Genomic DNA, 26,362 nt, shown 5'->3' with positions numbered 1-26,362 from the left:
GTCCAAATAATTCCAGTCATTGCACTCTCCATAATTCTCAATGTGGCCATGTGTTTTTGTTTCATTTAACTGAAAGACAGGCCATGATGCTGGGCCATATGTCATCACTAGAAGGGCATGCTAGTTATAAACCTTTATCTATTGACAAAGCAGAAGATTGCTTTTTTTGTTTCTTATCTTCACAGGTTCATTGAAGTTTACTCCAGTTTGGTTTTTAACCCTCTTTTCCCAGTTATCTTTCCTACTCAGTGTGTAGCAAATACACACAGTTTTTCTTGATTTTTCATTTAATATATATGCTCAACCATGTTGTTTTCCACCTACTCAATGCCTAAAGAATGCATAGAGTATTCTTGGATTTTCTTTTTAATTTTATAATTTCACTGATATATGTTTTCAGTTACAGATATATCTCCATCTGGTAATACATACACCAGGGACAACGCACCCCTTATTCAACACACATGCATGCACTTTGGAATATACAGTGTGAAAGGTCCACAGTGGCCTTTTCTTGCCCCTTTCTGGCATATGGGGCTTGGGAAGAAAGCAAGCTGTGCTATGGGAAAAAGCAAGTAGAGAGACATAAACGAGTAGCTTAAATCCTCCATAAACTTCCCAGTAAATCCAAACCTGTTCACACCTCATGTTCATGAAATTTTCGTTTCAGAAGTATCACATAAACAAGGTACAGAAATATCTTGTTCTCTCGTCATGATCTATGCTGTTTTATACATCGGATCTCTGCTGTAATAGTAATTTCATTTGAAAAGGAGTGGCTTTGTAAATCTTTTCACTTTTAGCATTATTTTTTAATGTTACTTGTACTTGTAAGGCACAATATCACTCAGAAAAATGAAAATAAGTTTGAAAAATCTAAAATTTATCTTTATCTGGATTGAGTCTGTAAGCTCTGACTGCAAATTTTCCTCCACTTGCACTATTTGGTATTCCAAGCTGCAGAGTACAATTTTAGTAGGGCCCTGAAAATCAACTCGGGCTTTAATCCATGACCTGCAGACCCAAAGTTTAAGACAATTGTCATTTGCAATCCCAGAGCAGGCTTACTTATTCCTCATTAATACTGCTCCAGTGAAAAACAAAATCAGACCTCCCCCTCCTTTTAATGAACTTTGCTTCAGGTACAACCTCAACATCTGCAATCCAGATATGGGTCTCAAGTAAAAAAAAAGAGATGCCCCTTTCCTAAGTGTTATATTTTATTGAGGTCAACACTATAAAAATGTCTTATAGATTTGTCACCTTTACCTTTATATAAAAAGTAACATGCCTCCTGCTAGATAGATAGAAGTTTATCCATGTTACTCAGCAAGAACTTTGCGAAACTCTAAAAGCTACAAAAGAATGCCAATAAGCAATTAGCTGAATGATTAATGATTTTAATACCTGTCATAAAGACATTGAATGGAATTTATAACTGCCCAGTAAAACTAATTATTCATCAGACTGTTTAAAAGGATGCCTAGCCAATAACTGTCATATCGCAAAATTATTTTTTAAAAAAATACTATGAGGAAAAAACATAAGGATTGGTATTATGAAATCAGGCAGAAACCACAATTAAACAAACAGCTCCTGTGGGTTAATTGTGACTCTGGTTACTGGAAAATGAAATATCTCTGTGACGTAGCTGTGAGAAACTATCAGATCTGCCTCTTTTTACTTAGGGCAATAGGCGTGGCAAGAGCAGAAGGAACAAGATCCTGTCTATCTTCATGCAATAGCTTCAGCTTCCTGCATGAAGCAGCTTTAGAGATGAATTTCAGGACTTTTTTCTTTTTTTTTTTCTTTGAAAGGAAGAAGGTGAAAGAGCTATGACCAGAGGCAGGTATATATTCCACATTGATGGAAACATCTCTGGTGAGAGTCTCGTAGATTGCTGGTGGGAGACTCTTGACTAAATTGAAGTTTCTTTCTTAATGTTGATGGTACAGTTTCAGAGACCTGCAGGCTGGCTTTCAAGCTTTTTACTTCATGTTTAAAACTAAACAGTTCTTAGATAGCTCTGGCAATAGGTGATTCCTGAAAGCAACGAAAAAAGCAAATTATATCGCTGATGGTTGGGAAAAGACCAGGAAAGAACATTTAAACCTGTGTAGCTTAAAGAATAATAGAAGAGCAGAGGGATAGACATACAGAAATCTTCAACTTCACAGAAGTTTTGCAGACAAAGAGAATTTCTGCATCCTGGAAAACCAGACATGCAGTAATGGGATTAAACTGCTGCAAGAAAGATTTCAAATCTCCATCATACTAAACAAATGTTTTACCAGAAATGAGACAACTCATGGTTTTGAGGAAAGAAGATGCACAAGATGATTTCCTGATGAACTTTTTTTCATCCTAATAATTCAATGAAGAGGACCCTTAACATCACAGAAGATAAAGAAGGAACAAAGAAAAAGGAAAAGGCACAGAGGTGGTGATGTTACAAGAAGCATACACCTCAGTCTGAAGCATAAGTTGTTGAAAGGTAATTTTTAATATTGTTTTATTCTATGACTGAAAGCAAAAGCATAACAATGGATATTCAAAACCAGAAAACAGCATTCTACTTCAACAAGCGGACATGGTTTCTGCAAATGATTGTTGCTGTATCTCCACTCAATGTGGCAAAAGAAACTAAGAAAATATAGCAACCCAACCGAATGCTAAAGTCAAATATTAAAAAGATGTGAATGTTCTTGTTAAATGAGAAGTCCCCTGGTTCAAATACTAGCATTATGTGCACTCCTGCAGTATGAATGTGCCAGTGGTCTGTTACTCACAGAACAGTCTACCCTGCCGGCAGAAAACTAAAGTGTTACCAGTTGATGTGCATTTTGACAGAAGAATCCGTTTATACATGCCTAAACGTACAGACTGAAGAACAATGCAGGTTTGCAAATAAATTAGATCTGCAATAAGATTACCTGTAGTTATTTTTAATCCATAAATTTCTCTGCAGTACACAGAGGATGGTGTGAAATACTACCATTTCTGATGGAATGCAAGCTTGAGAGTGTCCATAAATAGAAAACAGATCTGACAAGACGACAGATTAGCTGGTGTTAGGGAGCAACTACGCACAATGGGTGGTGCAGTCTTATTACATCTGGAATGTGCTACAGGTATCTATGAGATCCAGGTCCCTGGACTACCATTTGGACATGAAACAACTGAAGCCATAACAGACATTTCCCCCCTCAAATTCTTTCGTTATTTGCAGAGAGAGGAGGAAAAGAGGTTCCCTCGAAGCTTCTGCTCCTAGTAATCCAGGCAACGCAGAGCTGGATTTGGTTTGCAGCTGCTAACTTCTTTATGCCATATGTGGTAATAACAAAATACTTCTGTCTCATTGTCACTGTTTTTTTATAGAGAAGATGGGAGTCAGGTGTTGAGAATGAAGAAAGGGATTCTTCCCACCTACAGTTGTTGTCCCTATCCCTCTCATCTCCTCCACAGACAGCATAAGCAGAAAGTCTGACTCTCCATCATGCCTGGAGGGTACCAGCTCTCTGTCATGGCTCTGCCAAACCACTGCACCCCTTCAAGCTGCCACCTCTTCTCCTTCCCTTTCTGTAACATAAAAATGTGCATTTACACTGCCACATTTCCAGTGGCATTTACATGTTGTTTTGAAATGAATACTATGTAGCACTATGCTTTATAAATAGAGAGAACATTTAGAAAAAGAAAACCGTTATTGTTAAATAATAAAAGTAAAATCTTGGTTATAAATGAGGAAAAACAATCACCTTACTTTTAACTAAAAATATCCATTGTTTTTACTAATAAATAAACCATTCCTCACAGCAGACACTCATATTAAAGGATCAGATGAGTTTATCATTACTGGGAGTTGCAAGGTTGCAAAGACCAAGGCACTGCCTCCTTGGGTGTGAGTACGTTTGGATATCTCAGCTGAGGAAGTACTGTCATTAATACATCTCATTACAGCTTTGGTTTTGGTTCTAGTCTCCTGATGGTACTGATATAAAGCAATACTAAAGCTACAAACATAGCTGGTCTTATTGGGTTTCAGATTTTGTGATGTGTTCATGGTATAATATTCCCCACAATCGCTGTTCATACACCATTGTTTTCTACAAGGAGCTTGCAGAGTTTCTGAAAGCTTTTGTATATTCTAACTTACCTAATCTTCTGAAATATATCTTTATGAAATATATGTATATGACATATGAGAAAAGCAACTAGTTCTTGGATATTTTGTTCATATATCAAAAAGCGCCATAGGAGTGCACTAGGGAATATGTTGTCAAAGAAACCATGGAATTTTATCTTCTCATTTCCAATTTTCTCTAAGGTGTAGGTGCTTATCACAACAATATCAAAGTGTCTTCTGTGTCAATGCACTGAAATAAATATATTCCCACTGAAAGCTGTGAAGGAAATTCAGAAATTGGGAATGCACAAAATCTCATAAACGTTACAAACTCTAACTTTACAGACTGGGAGTCTCCTCTTTGCTTGCAAGAAGTGTTGTTCACCTAAAGACAGTGGAAGTCATGCCCTTAAAATACCAAAAATATAACTCTTTGTAAATTTACCTCTTACAGTTCAGTTCAGTGTCTTCTAAAATTTTGGCCCCTGGAAGTCTTTTTCAGTGGCAACCGTACTCTCACAAATGGAAGTTAAAAAAAATATCATTTACTACTTTGCTTCAATCCTCAAGCTATTAAAAAGCATATTATCTTTTCCTGTTCACCTGATTTGGACAAGGCTGAAAACAAAAATATCAAAGCAACAATACTTATTAAGTAGAAGCTCTGGTTTTTGTGTTATCTTAAACTGCTTCTCAGTTCACTCTAAGGCATTCAAAGCATATAGCCTTTGAAGTAGCCTATACTCTCTGGTTTTCTTCTGCAAAGTACAGCATATGTCAGGTTCAGACAAAATACCAAAAATGACTGTATATTTTATTAAAAGCCTATTTTTTCTCCTCTCTCTCTTTTTAACAAAAGTCTAATTTAGTTGTTGTTCCCTTAGGTACAAAGTACACAGTTCATAATTCATTTGATATAAAATGTCAGTTTAGATTTTTGCACTTCTTTGATAAATGAGAAAAAACATGTACATTTCAATTTCCTTCTACGAGCTTTTACTAGCAGAAGTCCCCCTCCCATTGTGCTGCTCAAAGACCTTTGTGTTAAATTAAACATCAAGATTCAGAAACTGTAGGGAATGATATTTCCAAGACATACAGTACGAATATATGAGACTGGGAAAAAAGGTAATGATTTTTCCTACCAGTAAAGTGATCTCTCCCAAAGAGCATCTTTGATCCTTGAATTAGTTCTCAGTTATAATTTAATATATCAAAACTGTCAGCAGCTTTCCTTACATTTAGACATAAAGTGATATAGTCAGTTCCACAAAGAGCAAAATACAACATTCAGGGGCTTGCTCCCCTCCCAACATGTGCTTGTGACTCTAAAGTCCATCAATATTAATGGAAGAAATCTGTGTACATCAAAGGAGATGGCAGAGAACTAATTTAATTGTATCTGTCATCATTAACGGTATGGACAGTTATTTTTCCTATATTACCAAATCCTGCCATTGATCAACACGCAAAATTCTCAGGGAGGTAATCTGTACAACGGCAAAGAGCAGAATAAAAAATTTAGTTCTGGAAATAAAACCATTATAGTTAGGAAAATAACAACAAAACACTGTATATTATTCTTTTATGTAACACATGAGGCCAAGACCAACAAATCTGAACTATCACATTTACAGAGTAAACAAGAATTCTTATCACTTCTCAAAATTGCCAGCTGCAATGCTATGGCTGTCACTTCACGTTACAGTCTAGTTCAACAGCTGCAGTATCAATAAATTAAGCTGCATTAGAAAATAGCAATAGGATCACATTCTGATGCTCATGCTGAGTATCAGCGCTGATGAACAACATACATCCAGATCCACAAATGCCCAGAACTCAAGACCTGCACCTCTTGCCCCCTTTGCTGCTGACATGTACACTGCCTCACCCTGACCAGAGAAGTGTCTTCAGCCCTGGGTTACAATAGTACCTGCTCTGTCTTCTCCCCCAGTAAATAAGCCTCTTTTTCTTTTTTTTTTTTTTTTCCCCCACAGTAGTAAAGTTTCAACAGGACTGATGAGCAGTATTCCACCTTCCTTGATTATGAACCCTGAGGTTGGTACGCTGGCTAGCAAGTGGGAGACCGGAATGTCAGTCACTTTAGGATGAATGATCCAGATCTCCCTTTTTCGGCCAGTGATCTAACAGATATAAGCTATGACAGAATATGAAAGGTGACACCTCCGTTCCACCTAACTGTGGCAAAAATCTCTAACTGTTCTTATGGATTGGTCTCCCACTAAAAATAGCATTTCAATTGACAGAAATATGATCCAGGTGTTATCCGCTGAAGCAAAATATTTAATATTTAAGGTGAATAAAAAGCAATTCAGACAAGCCTATTCACACATGGAAATAATCCATCCAAAATATACAGTTGACTTATCTGATGAATAGGGTAAAAGGATTACAACCTTTTATACCTGACCTATCCACATAAGAATGTGCATACAGCATTATTAAGTAGCTACTCCTTAATGTTAATGTCGTGTTCTAGATACTTTTAACAAATAAACCATTTATACGAATTAACTCTTGGCTTCATTTCCTCAGATAATGCTGAAGAACACATAAATCCACTGGAATTGGTGGAAGTGTGTCAATATACAACAATGAACGATCTGTTCCCAAGTATTTTTACTGAAAAGACCTTGGCTACTGTCTTCTTGTTCAAAATTGGGTAGCCTAATTGATTAAAAGTCTTAGTAACACCATCACGTTTTATTCAAACCCAAGCGAGGCTGACTGTGTTGTGCCTTATATGCCACAAGACGTGTCACAGCATTTACTCAAATCTGCACATACAATTCACCATATGTTGAGGTAAAGGAAATACCTTGGCAATACTTATTCTCTACAATGCAGGTTTTCTTCAATCTTTTGACAAAAAGTAAAGAGGCAGGGAAAACTTCCTGTCCTTTGCTCGTTTTTAAAACATAGACTGAAAAGGCTAAATCGTCATCACAGAAAATTTACAGCTGCTTAATTCAGATTACAACCATCAGGAACATCCTGTTGAATTTTTTGGACAGCACTATCAATTTCTTACGAATAACCCTCTCAAACAGGCTTCTTAGTATGTAAGAGCACTCACAACTTCAGTGGAAGGAAAAATAGAGAAAAGAGAAGTATTCTTTCTTTATATAATGCCATCTGTTCACTCATTCAACTTTTCTTTCTATGTGTTCTATTAGAGCTGTTTAGATAATCTAAAATCAGTCAACCTGAATTCATGTATTTTCTATGCACACAGTGGTCACATTCAACTTTTGTAATACCTTTCATGGAGAGGCAATCCCCCAGTCTAAGCTGAGGGACAAGAAGAGAGGCTGACAAACTTTCTGACACATATATTATACTTTTCAGCATGAGGATGAATATAAAAATCTCTTTTACCTTCCCTTGCTAACAAATGCCTGTCTTTCTATCTATCTGTAAAATGGGAATAACAATCCTCAGCCACTTCAGAAGCCTGAATTAGTAAATATTTGTAAAAATCATAAAAGTAAATACGTCAGCATACAAATAGTACAAATTAATATAATTCAATACTGGACATATCCCACTGTAACATGAAATACATGAATTCCCTTTCTCTTGTATTTTACTAACCTGGAATTAATCTAAGAGCATAGTATTTCTTTGTCAGAAGAATAAATAAGAGCTGCATGCAGATCCAAAGAAAAAAAAGACAAAAATCCAGCATGTATGCATGAACGTTCATATACTAATATATCATATACCTATCTGTGTGTGTGCATCTGCACATGTGTGCAGACACAAAAATAAATGTTCAGAAAGAAAAGCACAGTGAGGAAAAACTGTCAAATGTCAGCAATCACTAAGGGCTATAGACTCTTACAGTCGCCTTTGTTGTAAGAAAGAGGTTAGCATACAACACCACTGCATTATAGGGACGCCAGAGGAGAAATGGTGACTCTAATGACTGATTCTCACTCAACTTCCCTTTTCTCTCCCTTTCTGTCTTTATAGAGAAGCTTATTTCTCCTTAGGTCAACTAGGCCAAACGTAACTGCATAGATGTTACATAATGAGGAGCACTAAACTAGGGAAAAGTTGTGAAAAATCAAACTTAAAACACCACCAGAACAAATAATTAACTATATGGAAGAAAAATATTTAAATTCTGCAAAGTGTTTTAAGAATTCAGATACAATGTTTAAAATCTTTTAAATTCAATTTCAGATTTCCAAACTACACAGAAAACTTCCAAATAGGAGTTAATAGAAGTTATTTTTATCTATAAAGGAAACCAGCAAAAAAAGCAAAAACACTTTTATGGCCATGATGTTTAAGAAAGATCATCTCTGGTTTTGTCCCCAGCCAAAGAGAGGAAAAGAATAGTGATTTGATTCCCTCTACATTTCACCCTCAGCAAGATCTTAAGAGACCCTTAATTTTTCACCCCTTAAGGTTTTTTGGTTTTTTTGTTTGTTGTTTTTGTTTGTTTGTTTGTTTGTTTGTGCTTCAAGTGTAGAAAATACAGAATGAAATGACAAAAAAACAAACAAGCAAACAAAAACAAACAACACACACCCCACTCAAAAAAAAAAAAAAACAACCAAAAGAAAGCAACCCAAAGACCTTTGCCTTTGCTGACAGTTAATGAAAATGTCATTTTATTCTGGAAACTATAGGGGCAGGAGTTGTCAAAAGTAAGTCTAATAAAGTGAGCTTTTTAGAAAAGCAGTGCAAATCATAGTAGCAAATTAACATAAAAATTTATCCTATTCCTAATACTTGCGTATATCTGGAAAATAGTTCAAAAGACAAAATTAATGGTGTGATTTTTCAAATGTCTTCTGTATGTTTTCACTAGGAATTTCAATGTCATTTTATTGTAGAATTCCTTCAAAAGAAGAACCTAATTTATCACACAAAGAATGTTGACTTTAATTACAGTACTGAACAATCTAGTTCAGATTTACACAGAATGAAAAAAACAAAACAAAACAAAACAACCGACCATGAATAGGCTTAAGATTATATAAAAATTTCACACTTCATCTAAATTGTGTCCTTTTTTATGTACAATTGAAATTGGTCCGAAATAGGTTTATGTGATGGTACGTAATCATTTTAAAGAATGATCTGCTGCTAAATGCCACAGCAGCCGATTTTTCCCACTTTTATATATTCTTCTGTTTTCAGAAGTACAATCAAGCTGTAGTTTTCCAGTGTGAAATCTGCTTTACTGCAGATTTCTTCCAAGAGATCTTAAGTACCACCTGGACCTCATGCAAAGGCTAAGGTTTTGGAAAGACCTGGAGTGAGACCTCTACAATGAGGTTAATTGCCTGCTTATAGATGATCAATTGGCTATTTCAAGCTGTTGCATGGTTCTCCATTTCTCATCTGGCACTCCCCAAGCAAGCAAAAACATCCATGTTCATCTAGGCAGCTAAAATTGCAGTTTTGATCTTCTTGCCCTGACTGTTTCATGCAGCTCTGGAAGACAGAAAGCAACCTAAGATCTGAGAAATACAGGTGTCCTATGGCTGGAATATTGAAACAGCATCGCTGTAACTATGGGAGATCTGCCTAGCCCCAAAAGGACAGGGTGCGGGGGTAAAGGGAAGGAGGCAATCAGAAGAAAAAAAAGAGATAGCTGGACTGTCATTGCCTTCTGGCAATCTCTACTTTTATGAGTAGGGACTTAACTAAGGTTCAATTTAAAGCAACCTTGAGGCGGTCCTTTATGATGCGTGGAGTTAGGCTGAGCCCCAACTGGTTACAATTTAGAAGAGCGAGCAGTAAAGCAGGCACCTCTGTGCCTCCCATTGCTGGAGTATGAAGACACAACCTTTCAGGAATGAGACTTACTTCTCTCTTCTCTTGCCACCCAAAACACCCACCCAAAACCAAGAATAGACACAGTATGAGCTCACTGAAAGATGTGCTGAACAGACTGGGAGAGGGGAATAAAAGAAGAAAGTAGAACTAATGAAAATGACAATCAGTTCAATACTGCAGAGGTTAGAGAAGAATTATTTTTTCATTAGAACAAGTCCCAGTATTCCACACAAGCACTTTTGGAATCCTACCCTTATATCCCCATGAAATCATCTTTCTGGACAAAAGGAATTGGAATGGACAATTTACACAGCTTGCCACTGACACTCTTTAATTAGCTAGGTCATTGATGAGAGATGTAGGAGAGCTCTTTCCCCCTCCCTACTCTATCCTGCTCTGTCTTTAAAATACCCCTAGAAAAGATATGGTCACAATTTTTCATTACGAACTTTCTGTTCGCAACCCTCACCCCACCTCCATCGACTTGTTTGCAACAATTTTATTTAAAACATTTCCTAGTCTTCATCAAAATCAGAGTTTATATTATTCGGAAGTTATAGAGACATCATGCAAATGTTAGAGAATTTGGAATTTTTTTAAATACAAATTTTTCACAATGACTAAAATAGAATGATGCCAGAAGATTTTTTTTTTCTAAACTACCTTTATTTTTTTTTCCATTTTTAAATTCTGGTTTTACTACTCTACCTTTACAAGAAGTTATATAAGATAATGAAGAGAAGAAAAATTAAAAAGAAACAGAAGATGCAGAACAAAAAGAATCCTGTTGGATTTTAATGTAAGCCAGAGGGTGGGGAGAAAGAAAGAAAAGAAAGGAAGGAGGGAAAGGAGGGAAGGGAGGGAAGGGAGGGAAGGGAGGGAAGGGAGGGAAGGGAGGGAAGGGAGGGAAGGGAGGGAAGGGAGGGAAGGGAAGAAAAAAATAGAATAAAGGAGAGAAATAAGAAAAAGAACTAATGTCTCAGACATACCTGAAATTTGAAGTAAAGGAGATTCTCTCAAAACAAGTTTTATGGTATGACTCTTAATGTGATACTGAGCATCATGGAAAAACAAGCCTGTCTCACAGGGAAAATTCTAGCATATTAAGGTTTGATTTTTCTTCCTAAATAATTCTGGCCTAACAGCATCAGTTTGCTTTGTTTACTGAATATTAATTCATCTAAGGAGGCCTGTTGGCTTCAGTGATCAACTTGCATGAGCAAATGCTCTCAGATGTGAATATAAGTTGTATGATGTGGTTCTTATTTGTTTGCATAATTAGATCGATGATCCTATGATGTGGTTCAATATCCAGTCTCAGAGGTGTTGCTATCTAAACTAACAGTGGCTGAAATCCGCTGGTTACATGACACCATCCTCTGTAGATGTTGAACAAACATCAACAGCTACAAGTATGTAGGCTCACTTTTTGCTGCTGAGAACTAGCCCAAGCTTGTAGGCAGAGGCATGCAGATTCCCATACGCAAACAAGGCACCAGCAAAGGGCAGGTGCTCAACAGTCCAAGGCAAAATCTGGCATCTTTCACAGCTAGACATTCCTATGTCGTGCAAATCACAGACAGAGCATATAAACAAACAACATACTTCATAAATTATGGCAGAGATTAAAGACACACTTCACTGCTTAGGCAAATATTTTTTTTTCAGAGTACCTTCCCTTTTATGTTTTACATAGGAAATATATATCGATTCTTTGAGGCTCTTTTCTATAGATGTTAGCACCAAGTTAATGGTTTATAACCCCCAACACAAGCAACCATGCAGAGACAACTCTGCAATATCATACAGAATTACTATCCGCAACAGGCTTCATACCTCTTGTCATTACTTGGGAATCCAGTCCTTTTCTGTGGTTTGGAGGTGGTGATTGAGCCTCCACCTTACTGCTTCTCATCTGATCAGCAGCCCGTCTTCTCTCTGCTCTCTCTCTTTGCACCTATTTTTTCAACATAATTTATCTTCTTCCTTTCTGCATACAGGACTTCTCATTCCCTTCCACACTAGGGCTTTTGTGGTCGAAGGAAGGGAACAAATGGATTTAACTAGAGTATAAGCTACTACCAGTAGTGACTGCAACCTTCTTTTCTGTTAGCTTACCACCTCTTATTACAAAGCAATCCTAAATTAATGGGGTCCTCGATGTACCACTACATCAGAAACAGCATTGATTAACCAAGGATTCCGTACAGAAGATTTTCTCCCAGATTTTTGCAGTTTTACATCTGCTGTATCTTTTCAATTCATTTACCTAATTAAATTAATTCTAAAACAATTTGTTCTCCACATCTTTTACTAGCTGGCATCCTCAAATTAACGTGAAGCGCTGGCTAGTATATTATTTTTTACAACTTCTACCAAAGCAGTTTAGGACAAGATAAATAGAACAAATTTATTCTTTTTGGAAAAAAATATAAAACTCAAAAAAATTTACTTCTACCTCTGCGGTATGAAATTTGTCACTAATCATTTTAAACTATGCCCTTTTATGCTTCTTCCATCTCTTTTAGCTTTCTATGCAGTTCTTTGATGTAACAAAGACAGTTTCAGACAAGATTTCAGCTCATCTGGAAAAAAAGCTTTAAGTCTTGAGGCAAAAAGCAGTGTATTTAAAATTTATATACTCCGTAATGCCTTTGTTCTGAACTTGAACATCCTGAAAAACTTCTCCCCTTTCTTTTGCCTTCCGACTCTGAAGATCATTTGTTCTCATGGTTTCAGCTTCTTATTATGCAACAGTGACTTTAACTGGTGGTTCCAGCATTTAAGTACATGCACAGTCATGGCTGACCCTTTCTGATCAATTGCCAATCCATACAGGTTTGACTGATAAAAGAGCCAATTAGGTTTAAGCAAATTAAGGGACATCACCAATGTCAACCACTTATTAAACGGAATGCTGAATTCCATGCATACAAAACACTAATGCACCAAGTCCCATTAAGAGTTGAAATCCTAACCCCATTAGTAACTCCAGACCACTACAGAGTAAGGGTCAAGAGAAAGTTTCATATTTATGGATTAACATTTGGATTCAGTTTTTATTTTTTTAATCTTTCCAAGAACTCTTGAACCTGCACTGCAATTTTAGTCAAGAGCTTAAATAAAATATATTCTTTATTTCTAAGATTTTTTTTTTTTAAGGGTTGACTTTAAGCATGGCAAATCAGCTTGATGAGAAATTAAGATATATTCAATCAGGTAACACTAAAGATTTGGTGTGCTTTATGTTATGTGTAACATATTTGAAATAAAAAATGAAACAAAAGAAATGCATGTTGGAAGAAAATTTGTATCATAATTGAACAGCGATCCACAGTAACTTCAAAATGGAATTCTCTTTTGTCCTCTATCACTCTCCCTCTTATACAATCTTCCATCAAGCTCCATGAAGTACTCCGCACAATGCAAATTTTTGAAACAGCTGTTTTTGTTAGCCTTGAAAAGAGAATGCTACATTTTAACACTCATTAAAAGGCTGTGATTTTGTATCTAATGAGACCTCTTTCACTCTTTGATCAAAACAAAACTTCTGTCAAAGTGAAATCTTGTCCACTGAAGTAAAAAATAAAATTCCTTCTGATTATAGTAGCATCTAGATTTCATTTAATGATTTAGAAAGCAAGTGAAGGCACTGAATACAGCCCAGTGTAAAATTAACCATTATACTCATAATTTAGCATGCAGTGGAATTGTATGGCATTCAAAGAGTCATTATAATAAACATCATAGTAAAGTATATTGTCCTAAATATACACGTCTGTGTGTCGGTATGTATGTACACATATAGTGAGAATATAGTGTGTGTGAGAGTACTTCTCTCATATGCACTGCTTCATTTATTATTCATTTCACTACAGCTCACAGTCCACTGGACAATAGTATGGAAGATTTCTTTAATAACTCTCACTGCTAATTTAATTCTACTTAAACACACATATCCTAGTGAATGCCACATGCTTTTCAGCATGATTTTATGTGTAAATCAGGATAATATGTTTTCAGATCATTAACTAAAAGGAAGCATGAACTAAAACCTATTTAATCAATGAGGTATTGCTTTTAAACTACCACAAGGTCATAAAAAAGATAATTTCAAAGCTATAAGTTTTCTAATTGTAATCAACAACAATCTAATGATAAAGAAAGTGTATCTTGATGACTGTCGTAAACTTGTGCACATCCTTACCTATCTTCACAGATCCTTACCTTCTTACTTGCTAAAATTTTCACCACCAAATTTTGTTATTTCTACATGCAAAATCGAAGTGTGACACTGGGATTAGAAATGTCAGTGTCTTACTGCTCAGTCTTAAGTGAGCAGTAAAACTCAGATACGGTTTTATTGTTATATCGCAATGTATATTTGTTAATATTAGGTATAATTTGGCAATCAGATTGGAAAAGTATAAAATGTGCTGGGAATTTACCTCTTCCTTCTTGCTCAGAAAACTGTCATACAAACTCTGCATTTTATGTATTCACTTTTCAGAAGTCTTTCTGTTGGTTTGGCCCCAAAACCAAACCAATCCATCTGTTTGCAAGAAAACTGTTCCAAGCGTAATTGTATTTTTGAGCTGTAAGGTTTATGGGATTTTCTGTTTGTTTCTTTTTCTTTTTTTCTTTATTTTTACTTTCAAATGATATATGTGTCACTCTACACTATTCCTGCTCATCAGCTACACCTACACATCTCTCAAGTTTTCTTGGGCTCTCCCTTTAGAATTGAAAATTGCCTTAAATTCATTGTTTCCACTGGCATTTATTCAACAAAATCTAATTCACTAGGATGTCCATGAAAAGAGAATGCAAAACGAACACATACATACATCAGCTGTAAATTTAAGCTTTCATTAAAAAAACAAATACATGCACAGTGTTCAGGGAGTATTTACTCAATTCTCTTATTTCAAATTTTTATGAAGATCACATACAAACTGGCTTCATTCACTGTAAATAAGCACATGGCAATTGACTTTCTTACAGCTATACCAGTTTGTGGATTCTGGCTCAATATATTACCAATAGTTTATATCACTTTTATTAAACAAATGATCTAAGTCTATCCAGTAAGTGCTCTTTGTCAGCACTTAACTTCTATTCTAAAACAGATTATAAAATGCAGGTGACTTGCTCTATATTCTTAGATTAGATTAGCCGTCCATGATAGAATACACCACCATTCACAGAAAAAAAATGAAGTATATAACGCACTTCTCACCTACATAATGTTATCTATACAGCTACCTGTTTTCATTCTCTAGTTCTTAAATTGAGCAATGTGACAAATTAGAAGCTGAAAAGAACAATTTTGTTAGTAAGAAGTACTAATGCAAATGTATTCTTCTGAACTTCCAGTCATCAGTTACAATAATAAATAACGTTTTGTTCAACAGAGTATTTGTGTAATTGTTACATGCACAGAAAAAGCACTTTTTCATACTTACCTCCTGGAGGCATGACTATTGTTATAGCATCACTTATCAAGCTGCCCTGGCTGTTGGAAGCATTCACTTGTACTGTGTAGTTAGAAAATGGAATCAGTCCTTTAATGGGTACCCATACATTGGATTCGTTGCTGCTGCATAACATCCGAGTACCATTTACAATAGAATAATTAGCATTAGCTGTTATGAAAAAAAAAAAGGGGGGGGGGGGATGAAGAACAAATGTTAGACCTTGTGTCTGCTACAATTCGCTGTCTTTATGAATGAAGTCTTATTTCTACTCAAATGAAAAGTTGCCATTGATACCAATAACACCAAAAAATGGCCTATTTGGAAGAAAAAAATATTATTCACCATTTTCTCCTCCTTTTGCGAACAGTTTGTGGTACTTGTAAAATTTGAAAAATAAATGAACCAACCATGCAGTTGCAAAGCTGGCTGCTATATACTGCAAACAGAAGCCAGTTTTCAGAAATTACTCGTGTTCTAGAACAGTTGTGTGATAACTGCAAATTCAAAACATTAAGGTTAATTCTTACGCCTATGAAAAACAGGTAAAACTTCTTGAATTCACTAGAAAAACACTTACCTTATGAGTTTATAAGCTAACTCCATTGCATACAGAAGAATTAGTCATATGCAGTAAGAAACACATGCTTTCCAGCATGGCCTGCAGTCCTCTCAAAGATAATACAAGGACTTGAAGTATTCGGTTTATCAGTTGGAATCATCAGAGGACACCACAGCAACCTACATGTCCTTTACAACCTTTTTAAGATCTCAAACTTAAGATAAGACAATATTCTACCCTACAAAAGTAACAAAATAAACCTTTTCAAAATACCTGATAAGTAAGATTGGAAAATAAAAAAATTGTATGTCAAGTAACATTTTTTTTTGACTCAGTGAAGATTTCACTCACGTATGTGAGAGCAAAGCTGAGCTCATTTAAAGATTATCCAATATTTTGAACATATAAAGTGCTATATAAATAATTAATATTATTACTACTATCCATCATTCCACGGAGAGCTCTCACATTGAAGTCAATGGAAATTCTGCATTACAAACAACAGCAGAATCATGTAAGTCTGAGACCACAGGTATGAGAATAAGATTAAACAGAATATAACTATTAAAAATATCTTAAATTAATTAAGGCATTGTCACAGGCAGAAGATTGAATATTCACATCCGAGTCCTCCATAAGATCTAAATAAGACAGAATTAAAAAAAAAAAACTAGAAACTCTCTTTTAATTAATTTTTTAAGTGAAACTCATTAGGTTTATTTATTTTTATGCAAGTTTCAAATGAACTGTTAAAACTGAAATGTTATTAAACCTGAAACAGTTTTTCAAATATTCCATATTTCTATGATGTGCACTAACATGCATATACAGTACATTTCAGTCATGCTCTCATGACATTTTACCTGTGATCTGGACTTTGCTGTAATTTTGGGATTCCTATAAACAATCTGTGATTCACTTATGGTACAAGTCGAAGCCATTCTATTATTTTAATGTTCACAGGGCTGCACAAAGGGTATTTTCAGTTATTCTGCTGGTAACATATGGCAAACAAACTTTCTGAGTTTTTGGGGAGGCGTAGAGTTTTATAAAACCATTTTTATAAATCTGCCTTGTAGCCTAGTTCCTCATTGCTCAAATTCTGCCTAGATTACACCATGCCTTAGCACCAGACTGCCCAAACAGACTACAGTAGCGTGAATGTAGAATATTTTCAATGAAACCTGATGGACTTATTTTGGATTTCACTGAATTCTACATTAGCCCGAGAGACCCCAGCAATGGAGGCAAACCTTCTTATCATGCAAGAACAACCACCACATTTTACACATTCCATGTACAGACATACCAATTCTGCAGAAGCAAAGTTATTTTGTCTGAGATTACCCTCATGTCCCGGCTACTCAGCCAGCACTAGAAAAGTGCATCTGCATTACTTGATCTCAGCTCTTAAACTGTATATCAAACCCTCCTTCTGCATCTTTGTGAAACTCCCTGCGTATGATTTGGGAGTAGATACAATCCAACAAAGCATGTTCCTCCCATTATCTATCACAGTTTTTTTGTGTACCAGCAGGCAATCTGCGACTTACTATTTGTGACGCCCACCCAACAACACAAGACTGTTATATGCACCTAATGTTTTGTTAACAACAATAAAGCCAGTAGAAATGGTCAACTGACATATACATTCTGAAGGTCCTAGTGATGTGAAACACTTAAGGACTCAGCTGGCTGTGAAGAGAGATATGTTTTTAAAATGTTTCACCTACAATGTGTAGGAAAGTTTAAAAATCCAGTGTTGACATATCAAGGTACATAGGATAGATTCAAACCTCAAGCATAGAAGTAGGCTCCCTAAGAGCAATTTATGTGCCCAATTCATGAGAAAATTCAACTTTTTCTATGTACAGTACAGTTTTAACACGTTAATATTTTTATTCTCATCCACCTGAGCCCAGTATGAAAGCATATACTTCTGCTGATATTTTTATTCCATTATTAATCTTTCTTCCAATGGCTAACTATACTATATTTTTTAAAATACAGTTTCGAGTAACAGAAAAGGAATTAAAAGGATAACACTCTATTCCAAGTTGCCTGGATAACAACATTAATATACAGTAATTATACAATTAGTTGTAACATTAAATTCTAGTTATAGCAGAGTGATTACTCGGCAATTATAAGAAGTATATAATTACTCAATAATTAGGAGAAGTATGTAATTACATAACCATTTTATTCAGCTCAAAAACGAACTTGCAAATTTACAATGAGTTAGACAACATAGCAATTCAAAATTTTTCATTGCTTCTAATAAAAAGCTGAGGTGCACTTGCAAGCTTCCTAAGCTGAATTTTACACAGACAAAAGGTGTTTTATCCCAGTTACCAGCCAAGCACTTACCACTTTACTTACTGCTACTGGCAAGTAAAATATTAGAAGAACATTTTTAAAATGCAGGTCTTGCTGGGGATGACTTGCAATATGCAGCTTTGCCACTTCTCACTGCTTAAACTTTGCTTTCAGTGGGCTGGAAAATGCAGGTACATAGGTTCAGCCTGACAAGAAGCGATACAGCGATAACCCTGTCATATCACTCTGTGCCATTCCTGCCTAGACTGCTTCAGTGTGGACCCTATTTGTGAGTATAAATGGATAAGGTCTCTCTTTTTCCATTTTTCATGTGTGTTTTTCCCCCCATCCTGCTCACAGGTCCTACTGTAGACTACCAGCAAGTCTGCCGCAGACCTAAACAGCAGCTGCTGCAGACACTGGTGAAGTCCTAAGAGACATTGTTTTACTTCAGACAAGTGGTTTCTACCAGAATACCTCCTCGTTACTGCACATTTCTGCCTCGGAACTTCTGCTGTGAACAGTCACCAGTACTCCAACAAGAAAGATCCCCTCAAGACATAGCTAACATGAACAACCTAAGTAGGCAGAAAACAAACTCCTAGAACTGGCTCACCACGTTCTTCAATACTTAGACATGCAAGCACTCCTACCAAAAGATGAATTCAGATGGAAGGGGGTTCAGAGCCACCAGCCTCTCAAAAAACACTAAAACCTTTGCAGACATTGCTTCCCCATGCTCCTTAATCTTTCCATATTTTTGCATTGTGATGGTTTTGTTCTTTTACTAGCCTTCCTGCTCATAAGGCTCTCCATATTTCCCCCAATATTTCTGAGGGACTTCTTTGGATAAATCTGGTATTTGAGAAAAAGCTGTGCTGTTCCCAGTTTATTCCTAATTTATACCAGATCAAAGTATCTCAGTTTTTCAGGAAAACTTTATCCAAATGAAGAAATTAGGGCTAAAGAAGAGCCATATACATACTTAAAAACGATGTGTACTTGAAACAAAGTCAAGTAATAAAACTATTGGAAAGATACACAAACACATATTCCATTCAAAATCATTGTTTAAAAGTGCTAAGCTTCACACAGCACTCTAGCTGGCGAGGATGTGTGTTTGAAGGTTCACTATGGTTTTGGGCGGACACTTTGAAGGGGGTTCCCAAGCAGACGTGCATTCCTGTTACTGACTACTGCTGTAAATAGGTGAATAAAGCTACTGTGGATCGGTGGTGCGTAAATTACTGCTATCCTGGGTCCATCATCCTATGGGGTTCACTAGATTGAAATAACATAAATGGGTATCCTTTTCCATTCTTGTTATAATCATTGTCACAAGAATTTTAATGCCTCATATATTCCGTAATTTTTTTCTGTGTGCTGTACTGCTCTGACCTTTTCAATATTCTGTAATTTGACTGGCTGGCCATTTCAAGTTCTCTCCTTTTTACAGCCTTATTAACTTGTGGGGAAGAGGTGAAACGGACAGCCAATCAGAATACATAATATTGCAAAGGTCACGGTAGTACAGTATAGTATCAGCAGACACAGAATACTGTATATTAGTCATTAGCGTTCTGATATCTTATTCATGTGACAAAGGTTGTACGGAGCGCAGGAAATGGTACAACGTGAAACCGTTCTCATGACAAAGACTGCAATAGAGAAAAGAAATAACACAAACCAAGTGCATTCACCTCACATATAAAAAGTGGGGTTTTTCCAAAAATTGCCACATTTAAATGTACTCTTCCCCTCTGGATAAAAATTAATGCTTTTAAGGAGAAAGGTAATAAATTGAGATGTTTCCTTTTTGAGCATTAAACAGCAAAACCTCATGTTTCATATGCATGGGCAATCTTTTCCAAATTACCAAATACTTTCATTACTATCATTACATTTCTGACTATTAAAGTAATAAGTTTAAACATAACCAGTCTAATGTGTCGGTATCACAAACACATTGACACAACTATGCTGCTGACTTCAGGAAGCAAGGAGGCCATGCTAGTGAAAAACAGCATGGGGCTCTCAGGTGCTTTTCTTTCCCTAATCATCAACAGCTAGCCATCATTATACAGAAGATATTGGTCAAAAATTGCCTTCCTTATACTCTGTTTGTATTCTTATGGGACTTCAACAACTGAGTTGCCTTTGTAAAACAGAATTCTACCTATTCCTATTTGCAATGTCCTAGAAATCCTAGAGCAGTCCTAGAGCTGACTGCTCATCTTACCCCCAGATTTGTTTGAACTTAAATCATAGAATCGTCAAGGTTGGAAAAGACCCTTAAGATCATCGAGTCCAACCGTTAACCTATCACTGCCAAGTCCATCTATACCATGTCCTCAAGCACCACATCTATCCGTTCTTTAAATACCTCCAGGGATGGAGACTCAACCACTTCCCTGGGCAGCCTGTTGCAATGCTTGACCACCCTTTCGGTGAAGAAGTTTTTCCTAATATCCAACCTAAACTTCCCCTGGCGCAGCTTGAGGCCGTTTCCTCTCGTCCTATCGCTCGTTACTAGGGAGAAGAGACCGACAGGTCTCAGGTCTCCTGATATTACAGGACCATAGTTTGTGAAATGCAGAAAGATTTCCACCAAAAGGTACTGAAGCCTGAAACACGTAAGTCTTATCATCACAAATGTTTAATAAGCTATTATTTGCTTTCAATATCACTATTTCAAGATAACGTGAGGCTTCAATCACAAAAGTACACTACATATTGTGTGCTAGTACATGGCAAAAGATATTTTTTGGGGTGAGTTTAAGGCTTTGTGTCATGCTTTGAAATATTATTACCAATCTTTACTGTTTCTATTAAGTACATAAAGGTCTTGATAACCTCTTTTACTTAGAGAGCATGTTGCTTCACAATATTCAAACAGATAGAAGATGACCTATTCCCACTGGAGAAGACTACTCAAAGAATAAAGGTAGAAAAAACCCAGGTCAAGGCAGAAAAAATTCAGGTTAAGGTAGAAAAAATCCAGGTCAAGGAACAGTTTATAGGAGGATCTAAAGAATTATACAAAGATTACTTAGTTAACTAGCACAACTACTTTGTTATTTTTATGCCTGCTTTATATGTGTGTGAACATACAGAGGTTAAGCATCTTATCTTGGGCCACAGAAAAAGTTAATGTAAGAAAAGCAAAATAAAAATGAAACAAAACCTTACTTGTTCACCCCCTTTCCTCATCCTTCCATTGGTCTCATCCTCACTGAGCACCATTTTCTGTCCCTGTCCTGGTTCCTGGCTCTCTGGCACCAAGTCTTTTGGGGGAAATTCTGTCAAGTAGGCACACTTCCTCTTCAGTAAGCTCATTCTTTTGTCCATTAGTTTTGTGTGTTCTTCAGCCTCATTAACTTCCACACGAACTACTCTTTTCCTCCCAGCTAAGATTTTTCTTCTCTCCCTCTCTGTCTTTCCCACTATTTCTAGCACAGTATTCAGAATAAAAAACATGACTTTCCATTATTTTGATTATCCTGATAAAAACCAGCGAAAAATCTTTCCCCATCATTACTGGTGACTCTCTTTTCCTAAGAACTGTAATAATGAACTGTTTTCCAGTTGTCATCCCAATTGTTATACTGATCTTATGAAGTGGTTTCTATGCTTTGACGCCATGCCCCTCTTTACAACAAAGCGTTGGGGGGTGGTGTGTGTTCGCGCCTCAATCTCCTGAACCACTATTTGTTCCTCCGCTCCTAAGTTGACAGATGTATTATTCCTAAGGACATATTATGGTCTCAGTCCATCAAACTGAGTCCAAAACTTAAAGTCTCTCTTATCACAGGAAACCTTCACTCTCATGGGCTGGCGGGGGGAGTTGCTGGATGAGGCAAGATGAGTAGTTTAAAAGCACTGTGGCAAACCAGCAAAACTATGAATCCAAAATATTCATTTTCCTGTCAATAATGAACAGTTCACATTATCTGCATTGAAAAACCTTAGCTTTTTCTTTTTCCCTGGTAATTAAAGAAGCCTTTAGTTTTAAGAATGAAAAATAGAAAACATTTAAAGAACAAGATGAAAGTTCTTATGGCCACATACAGCAGAAATCTGAAACCTCAAAGACCCAGATGTACTTTCTGACTGTATTACTCAAGTTGTTTCTTTGGCAGCTCAGCTTCCCTCACTATAAAACAGGCAAAGGCACCTTCTGTGACTTTTCACAGACTCAAAGTTGGTACAGCTATCTTAGACTGTCTTGAGACTTACAGAATGCAGATGCTGAATGTTCTGTCAATCATCCTGAGCTGGCCCCCAGTACAGGCTGGAGGCTGACACTAGAAAGCAGCTTTTCTGCTTTCAGAAAGACATGGAGGTCCTGGTGGACAAGAAGTTGAATACGAGCCAGCAATGAGTCCTTGCGACAAAGAAGGCCAATAGCCTCCTGGGCTGCATTAGGAGGAGCAAGGCCAGCAGATCAAGGAAAGGGATCCCTCATCTGTATTCAGCCCTGTTGAGACACACCTGGAGTGCTCGTCCAGTTCTGGGCTCCCCAGTACAAGGCAGACATGGACTTACTGGAGTGGAGTCCATACAGAGATGATAAAGGGCTTGAAGCATCTGTTACACAAAGAAAGTTTGAGAGAACTGAGGTTGTTCAGCCTCAAGAACAGAAGGCCTGGAGGGGGGAGGATCTGATCAATGTGTATAAATATCTGATGTAAGGGTGTAAAGAAGCCAGACGCTCCTCAGCAGTATATAGCAACAGAACAAGAGCCAATGGGCACACACAGGAATACAAGAAATTCTGTTTAAACCTAAGAAAAAAAACTTTTTTACTTTGAGGTCAGTCAGACACTGGAACAAGTTACCCAGAGAGGTTGTGGAGTCTCCATCCTTGGTGATATTCAAAACCCAACTGGACACTGTCGTGGGCAATGTACTCCAACTGACCCTGCTTGCAGAAGGGGGGTTGGACTAGATGATCTCTAGAGGTGGTCTCCAACCTCAGCTTTCTATGATACTATGAAAATTTGCAGAACACTTCAAGAACCCTAAGGCAAAGCAGGGGTAATCATTACGATGAAAGCATGTTCCTGTCAGTAGAAATAACTGATCATTAGTGTTACAAACACAAAGGGATGTGCATTTATATGCTCATTAATTCTATGGACTGAAATATGAATAAAGCCCACAGCTGGTGGGGGAGCTCATACAAGAAAGTTAGCACAGACCCCATGGATAGTTAATGACTACAGCCGAGATTAGGCTCTCGTGATGGCAGGCAGAGAAGAATGTTTGGTGTGTGGTCTCATGTACCCTTTTGAGCTTCCAGTTCAGTGCCATGAGGCTTTCAACTTAAAAACTCTATTTGTAGATGAAACTGACAGGAAGAAACTTTTTTATTTGAATTACTGGTTTAGGTTTTCTCATTACTCTTTCATAAACATAGAAACATCCAATGAGTCTTGCAATCGAGTCTGTCTCATTTAGACCTTCCAATTAAAAAAGTGTATTCAGTATAGCGTTAAAACTCTACTGTAAGTATATTCTTCGGTATTGTAACTCACTTTGCTGCAACAGCACCAAGGCGCATCAGTCCTGGACCCCCACACACTGTACTAAGTGTTGTAGGGACGCACTGTAAGAACTCAGTCCATGTCCTGAAGAAATCGTAAAATAGGGTGAGGCCACCAAACTCTGGAAAGCATTCCATGAGTAGAACCAACTTATGTGGATTTCACACAGGCTTCTAGTGGCCAGGTGCTCTTATCCCAACATGAACAGGAGAAAGCATCCCAGCGCAGTTTAGTACCCCAAGTGGCATAACATCACATTGCCTATAAATGACCAGAAGGCGTCAAATAGCAGAAACGTTTGTTGTGCTGGTGATGTTAAACTGATTTATTAGTTATTGATTTAATCCATTTTGTTTGAGAGGTTTTATAAACAAATGATGTGAATTTATAAAGTTGATTTCAGGAGAGATTTTACACACTAAAAAATTTTCAGAAACAGTTAGCTTTAAAATCTTCAAGCTTGTTTTTCTATGGTTAGAACATTCTTTCTCTAGCTGCAGCAGTACATAAATGGAGATTATCACAGTATCTGGTTTCTGAATCTATGCCCATAATTCATGAATGCCAATAAGAATTTTCCATTCTCCAGGGACACTATCAGAAGGAGACTAGCTAAACACACAGAGCAGAACTGGGAGTCTCAAATCCATAATCAAATATCTAGATTGATTGTGTCACTTGCACTTGTATTGATTTCAATTGGAGCAGCTGACCCAAGGGAATAATAAAAATGTGGAATAAAACTGATTTATGAGAACAAAATAAATCCTTTTGTGAGTGGTAATGAATTGGTACTATTTAACCCTTTCAATCACAAAGGGAGAACACTATTTATTTTTTCAGAATGCTGAGTTAGCCGAAAGAAGTCATATAAAAAATGTCAATACTGTCAAATGCCATTACACTTAGTTGTAATACTTTGGAAGGAATGAAGCTCTAAACTTGATCCAGGATTTTTATTTGACATAAGACATTCTTTTGGCTTTTCCAGTCACCTTACATGAGGCATCATAAATGATGCACTTGTAGATGGAAAGAACCACACTCAGGTGAGTCTTTGTGGTACGTACTTAGAGAGTAGCTCCCTCTAGCCTATTTAGCACAAAAACGTATAGAGTAACATAAACAGCCATATCAACTGCACATAAAAGGATGACCTATCATAGTATCTTTATCTTTCTGGCATAACATTAGAAAGTTACATAGTCAAAATCTAATTTGATTGCCCTTATACAGTTCAAATAAAAACTTCATCAAAGCTTGTCAAACCCCAATTTTCATCATGAATTCTCTACCTGAGAAAATAGATAGGTTTTACATTAGTCTCTAAAGAGAAGCATATTTGTTTGAAACCACCACATACAAGTATCCAAATGCAATTTCTTCATCTGCATAAGCTCTAGTCAGATTATATATATGTATTTTGTTTGGGTCATGTATTGACGCAGTTGACACTAATCATTTTGTGTCCAATGTCATAAATTGTATTTTTACATTTAGGATTTACCATAAATACCTAAGCACTGTCAATGTAGCCTCCTCAGCCTTCATGTGGGTTAAAAACTGTAGAAGACATTCATTAACTAAAAGACCATTTTCACAGGAGAACTGATTGGCAAATTCCCTTTTACTCAATACTGTTTACCAATGCCATCTCCAGAAGATTGCTGTTATTCCCTAGACTATTCCAAGGGAGCAGGGATGGTCTCAGAGACTATCCTGCTATTGGCAGTCACGAGAAATTTCAGCCTGTAAGAACTGATAATACATTCCTCACAGAAATGGGGTTCAGTCTTACGTGTCTGCTTTATAACATGAAAGCCAATAAATTACGCCAGGTACAGAGGTAAGTGTACCTGTGACAAAACCATAACTATATGAATAGAGAGATCCAGAAGATCAATTAAAATATTATCTGCAGTCTGATGCTACAGTCTTCATCAAAGAAACAGCCCAATGTAGACGTTAGAGAGAGTCTGCTTTCATTTTGCTTTCCTCTGAGACACCCGTACCAAGGAATAGAAAAGAAAAGCATCTCTGGTGCTGAAGGATATCATGCTAGTAGGTGGTGTATTGTGAAGCTGTTCAAAATCTACTGAAGCTTGACTAAACATTACCCGATAATAATCCTAAAGCGCATGCAAAACTATGAGTTTTCTAGCCATGCAAATCAAACTTTAAATGGCACATTACTCAGTGCCAAAATACCCCTAAGTCCTGCTCTAGTGAACAGGTTAAACATGACTATTTGAAAATGGATCATGCATCCCCTTTTTTTCCCCCCTCAAACATCTTTAGGGCTAGTGAGTTTTATTAGTGAGGTCTGTAGCTAAAACTAAGGAGATAGACAGAGGAAGTGAGGGAGGAAGAGGGGGAAATATGAAAAATCTCCTTAATGGCTGACTTGGAAAAGCAGCTAAAGGCTCCCACAAAAGCATCCTACTTTGGGAGCGGGGAGGGTGATTCTCTGCTGCAGCAGGTGGTGATGCTGTATATGCCAATGCTGTTGCTCACAGTG

The 26,362-nt window shown here is 36.8% G+C and overlaps 1 protein-coding gene across 1 annotated transcript in view; it reads right to left on the bottom strand.

The window, feature by feature from the left end:
- The window catches only part of USH2A (usherin), a gene marked incomplete at its 3' end in the record, with an annotated part of 389,347 nt that overhangs the window by 143,953 nt on the left and 219,032 nt on the right, over window positions 1-26,362 (bottom strand). The window contains exon 37 of the mRNA XM_082305924.1: window positions 15,409-15,588. Within this exon, the coding sequence (XP_082162050.1) occupies window positions 15,409-15,588 (180 nt within the window). The remainder of the gene's footprint in view (window positions 1-15,408; window positions 15,589-26,362) is intronic.

This window comes from Platalea leucorodia (genome assembly GCF_965183815.1).
Source record: "Platalea leucorodia genome assembly, chromosome: 3".
Lineage (NCBI taxonomy): Eukaryota > Metazoa > Chordata > Aves > Pelecaniformes > Threskiornithidae > Platalea > Platalea leucorodia.
The sequence above is the reverse complement of the archived record's forward strand: the minus strand, read 5'-3'. Positions and strand labels throughout refer to the sequence as shown.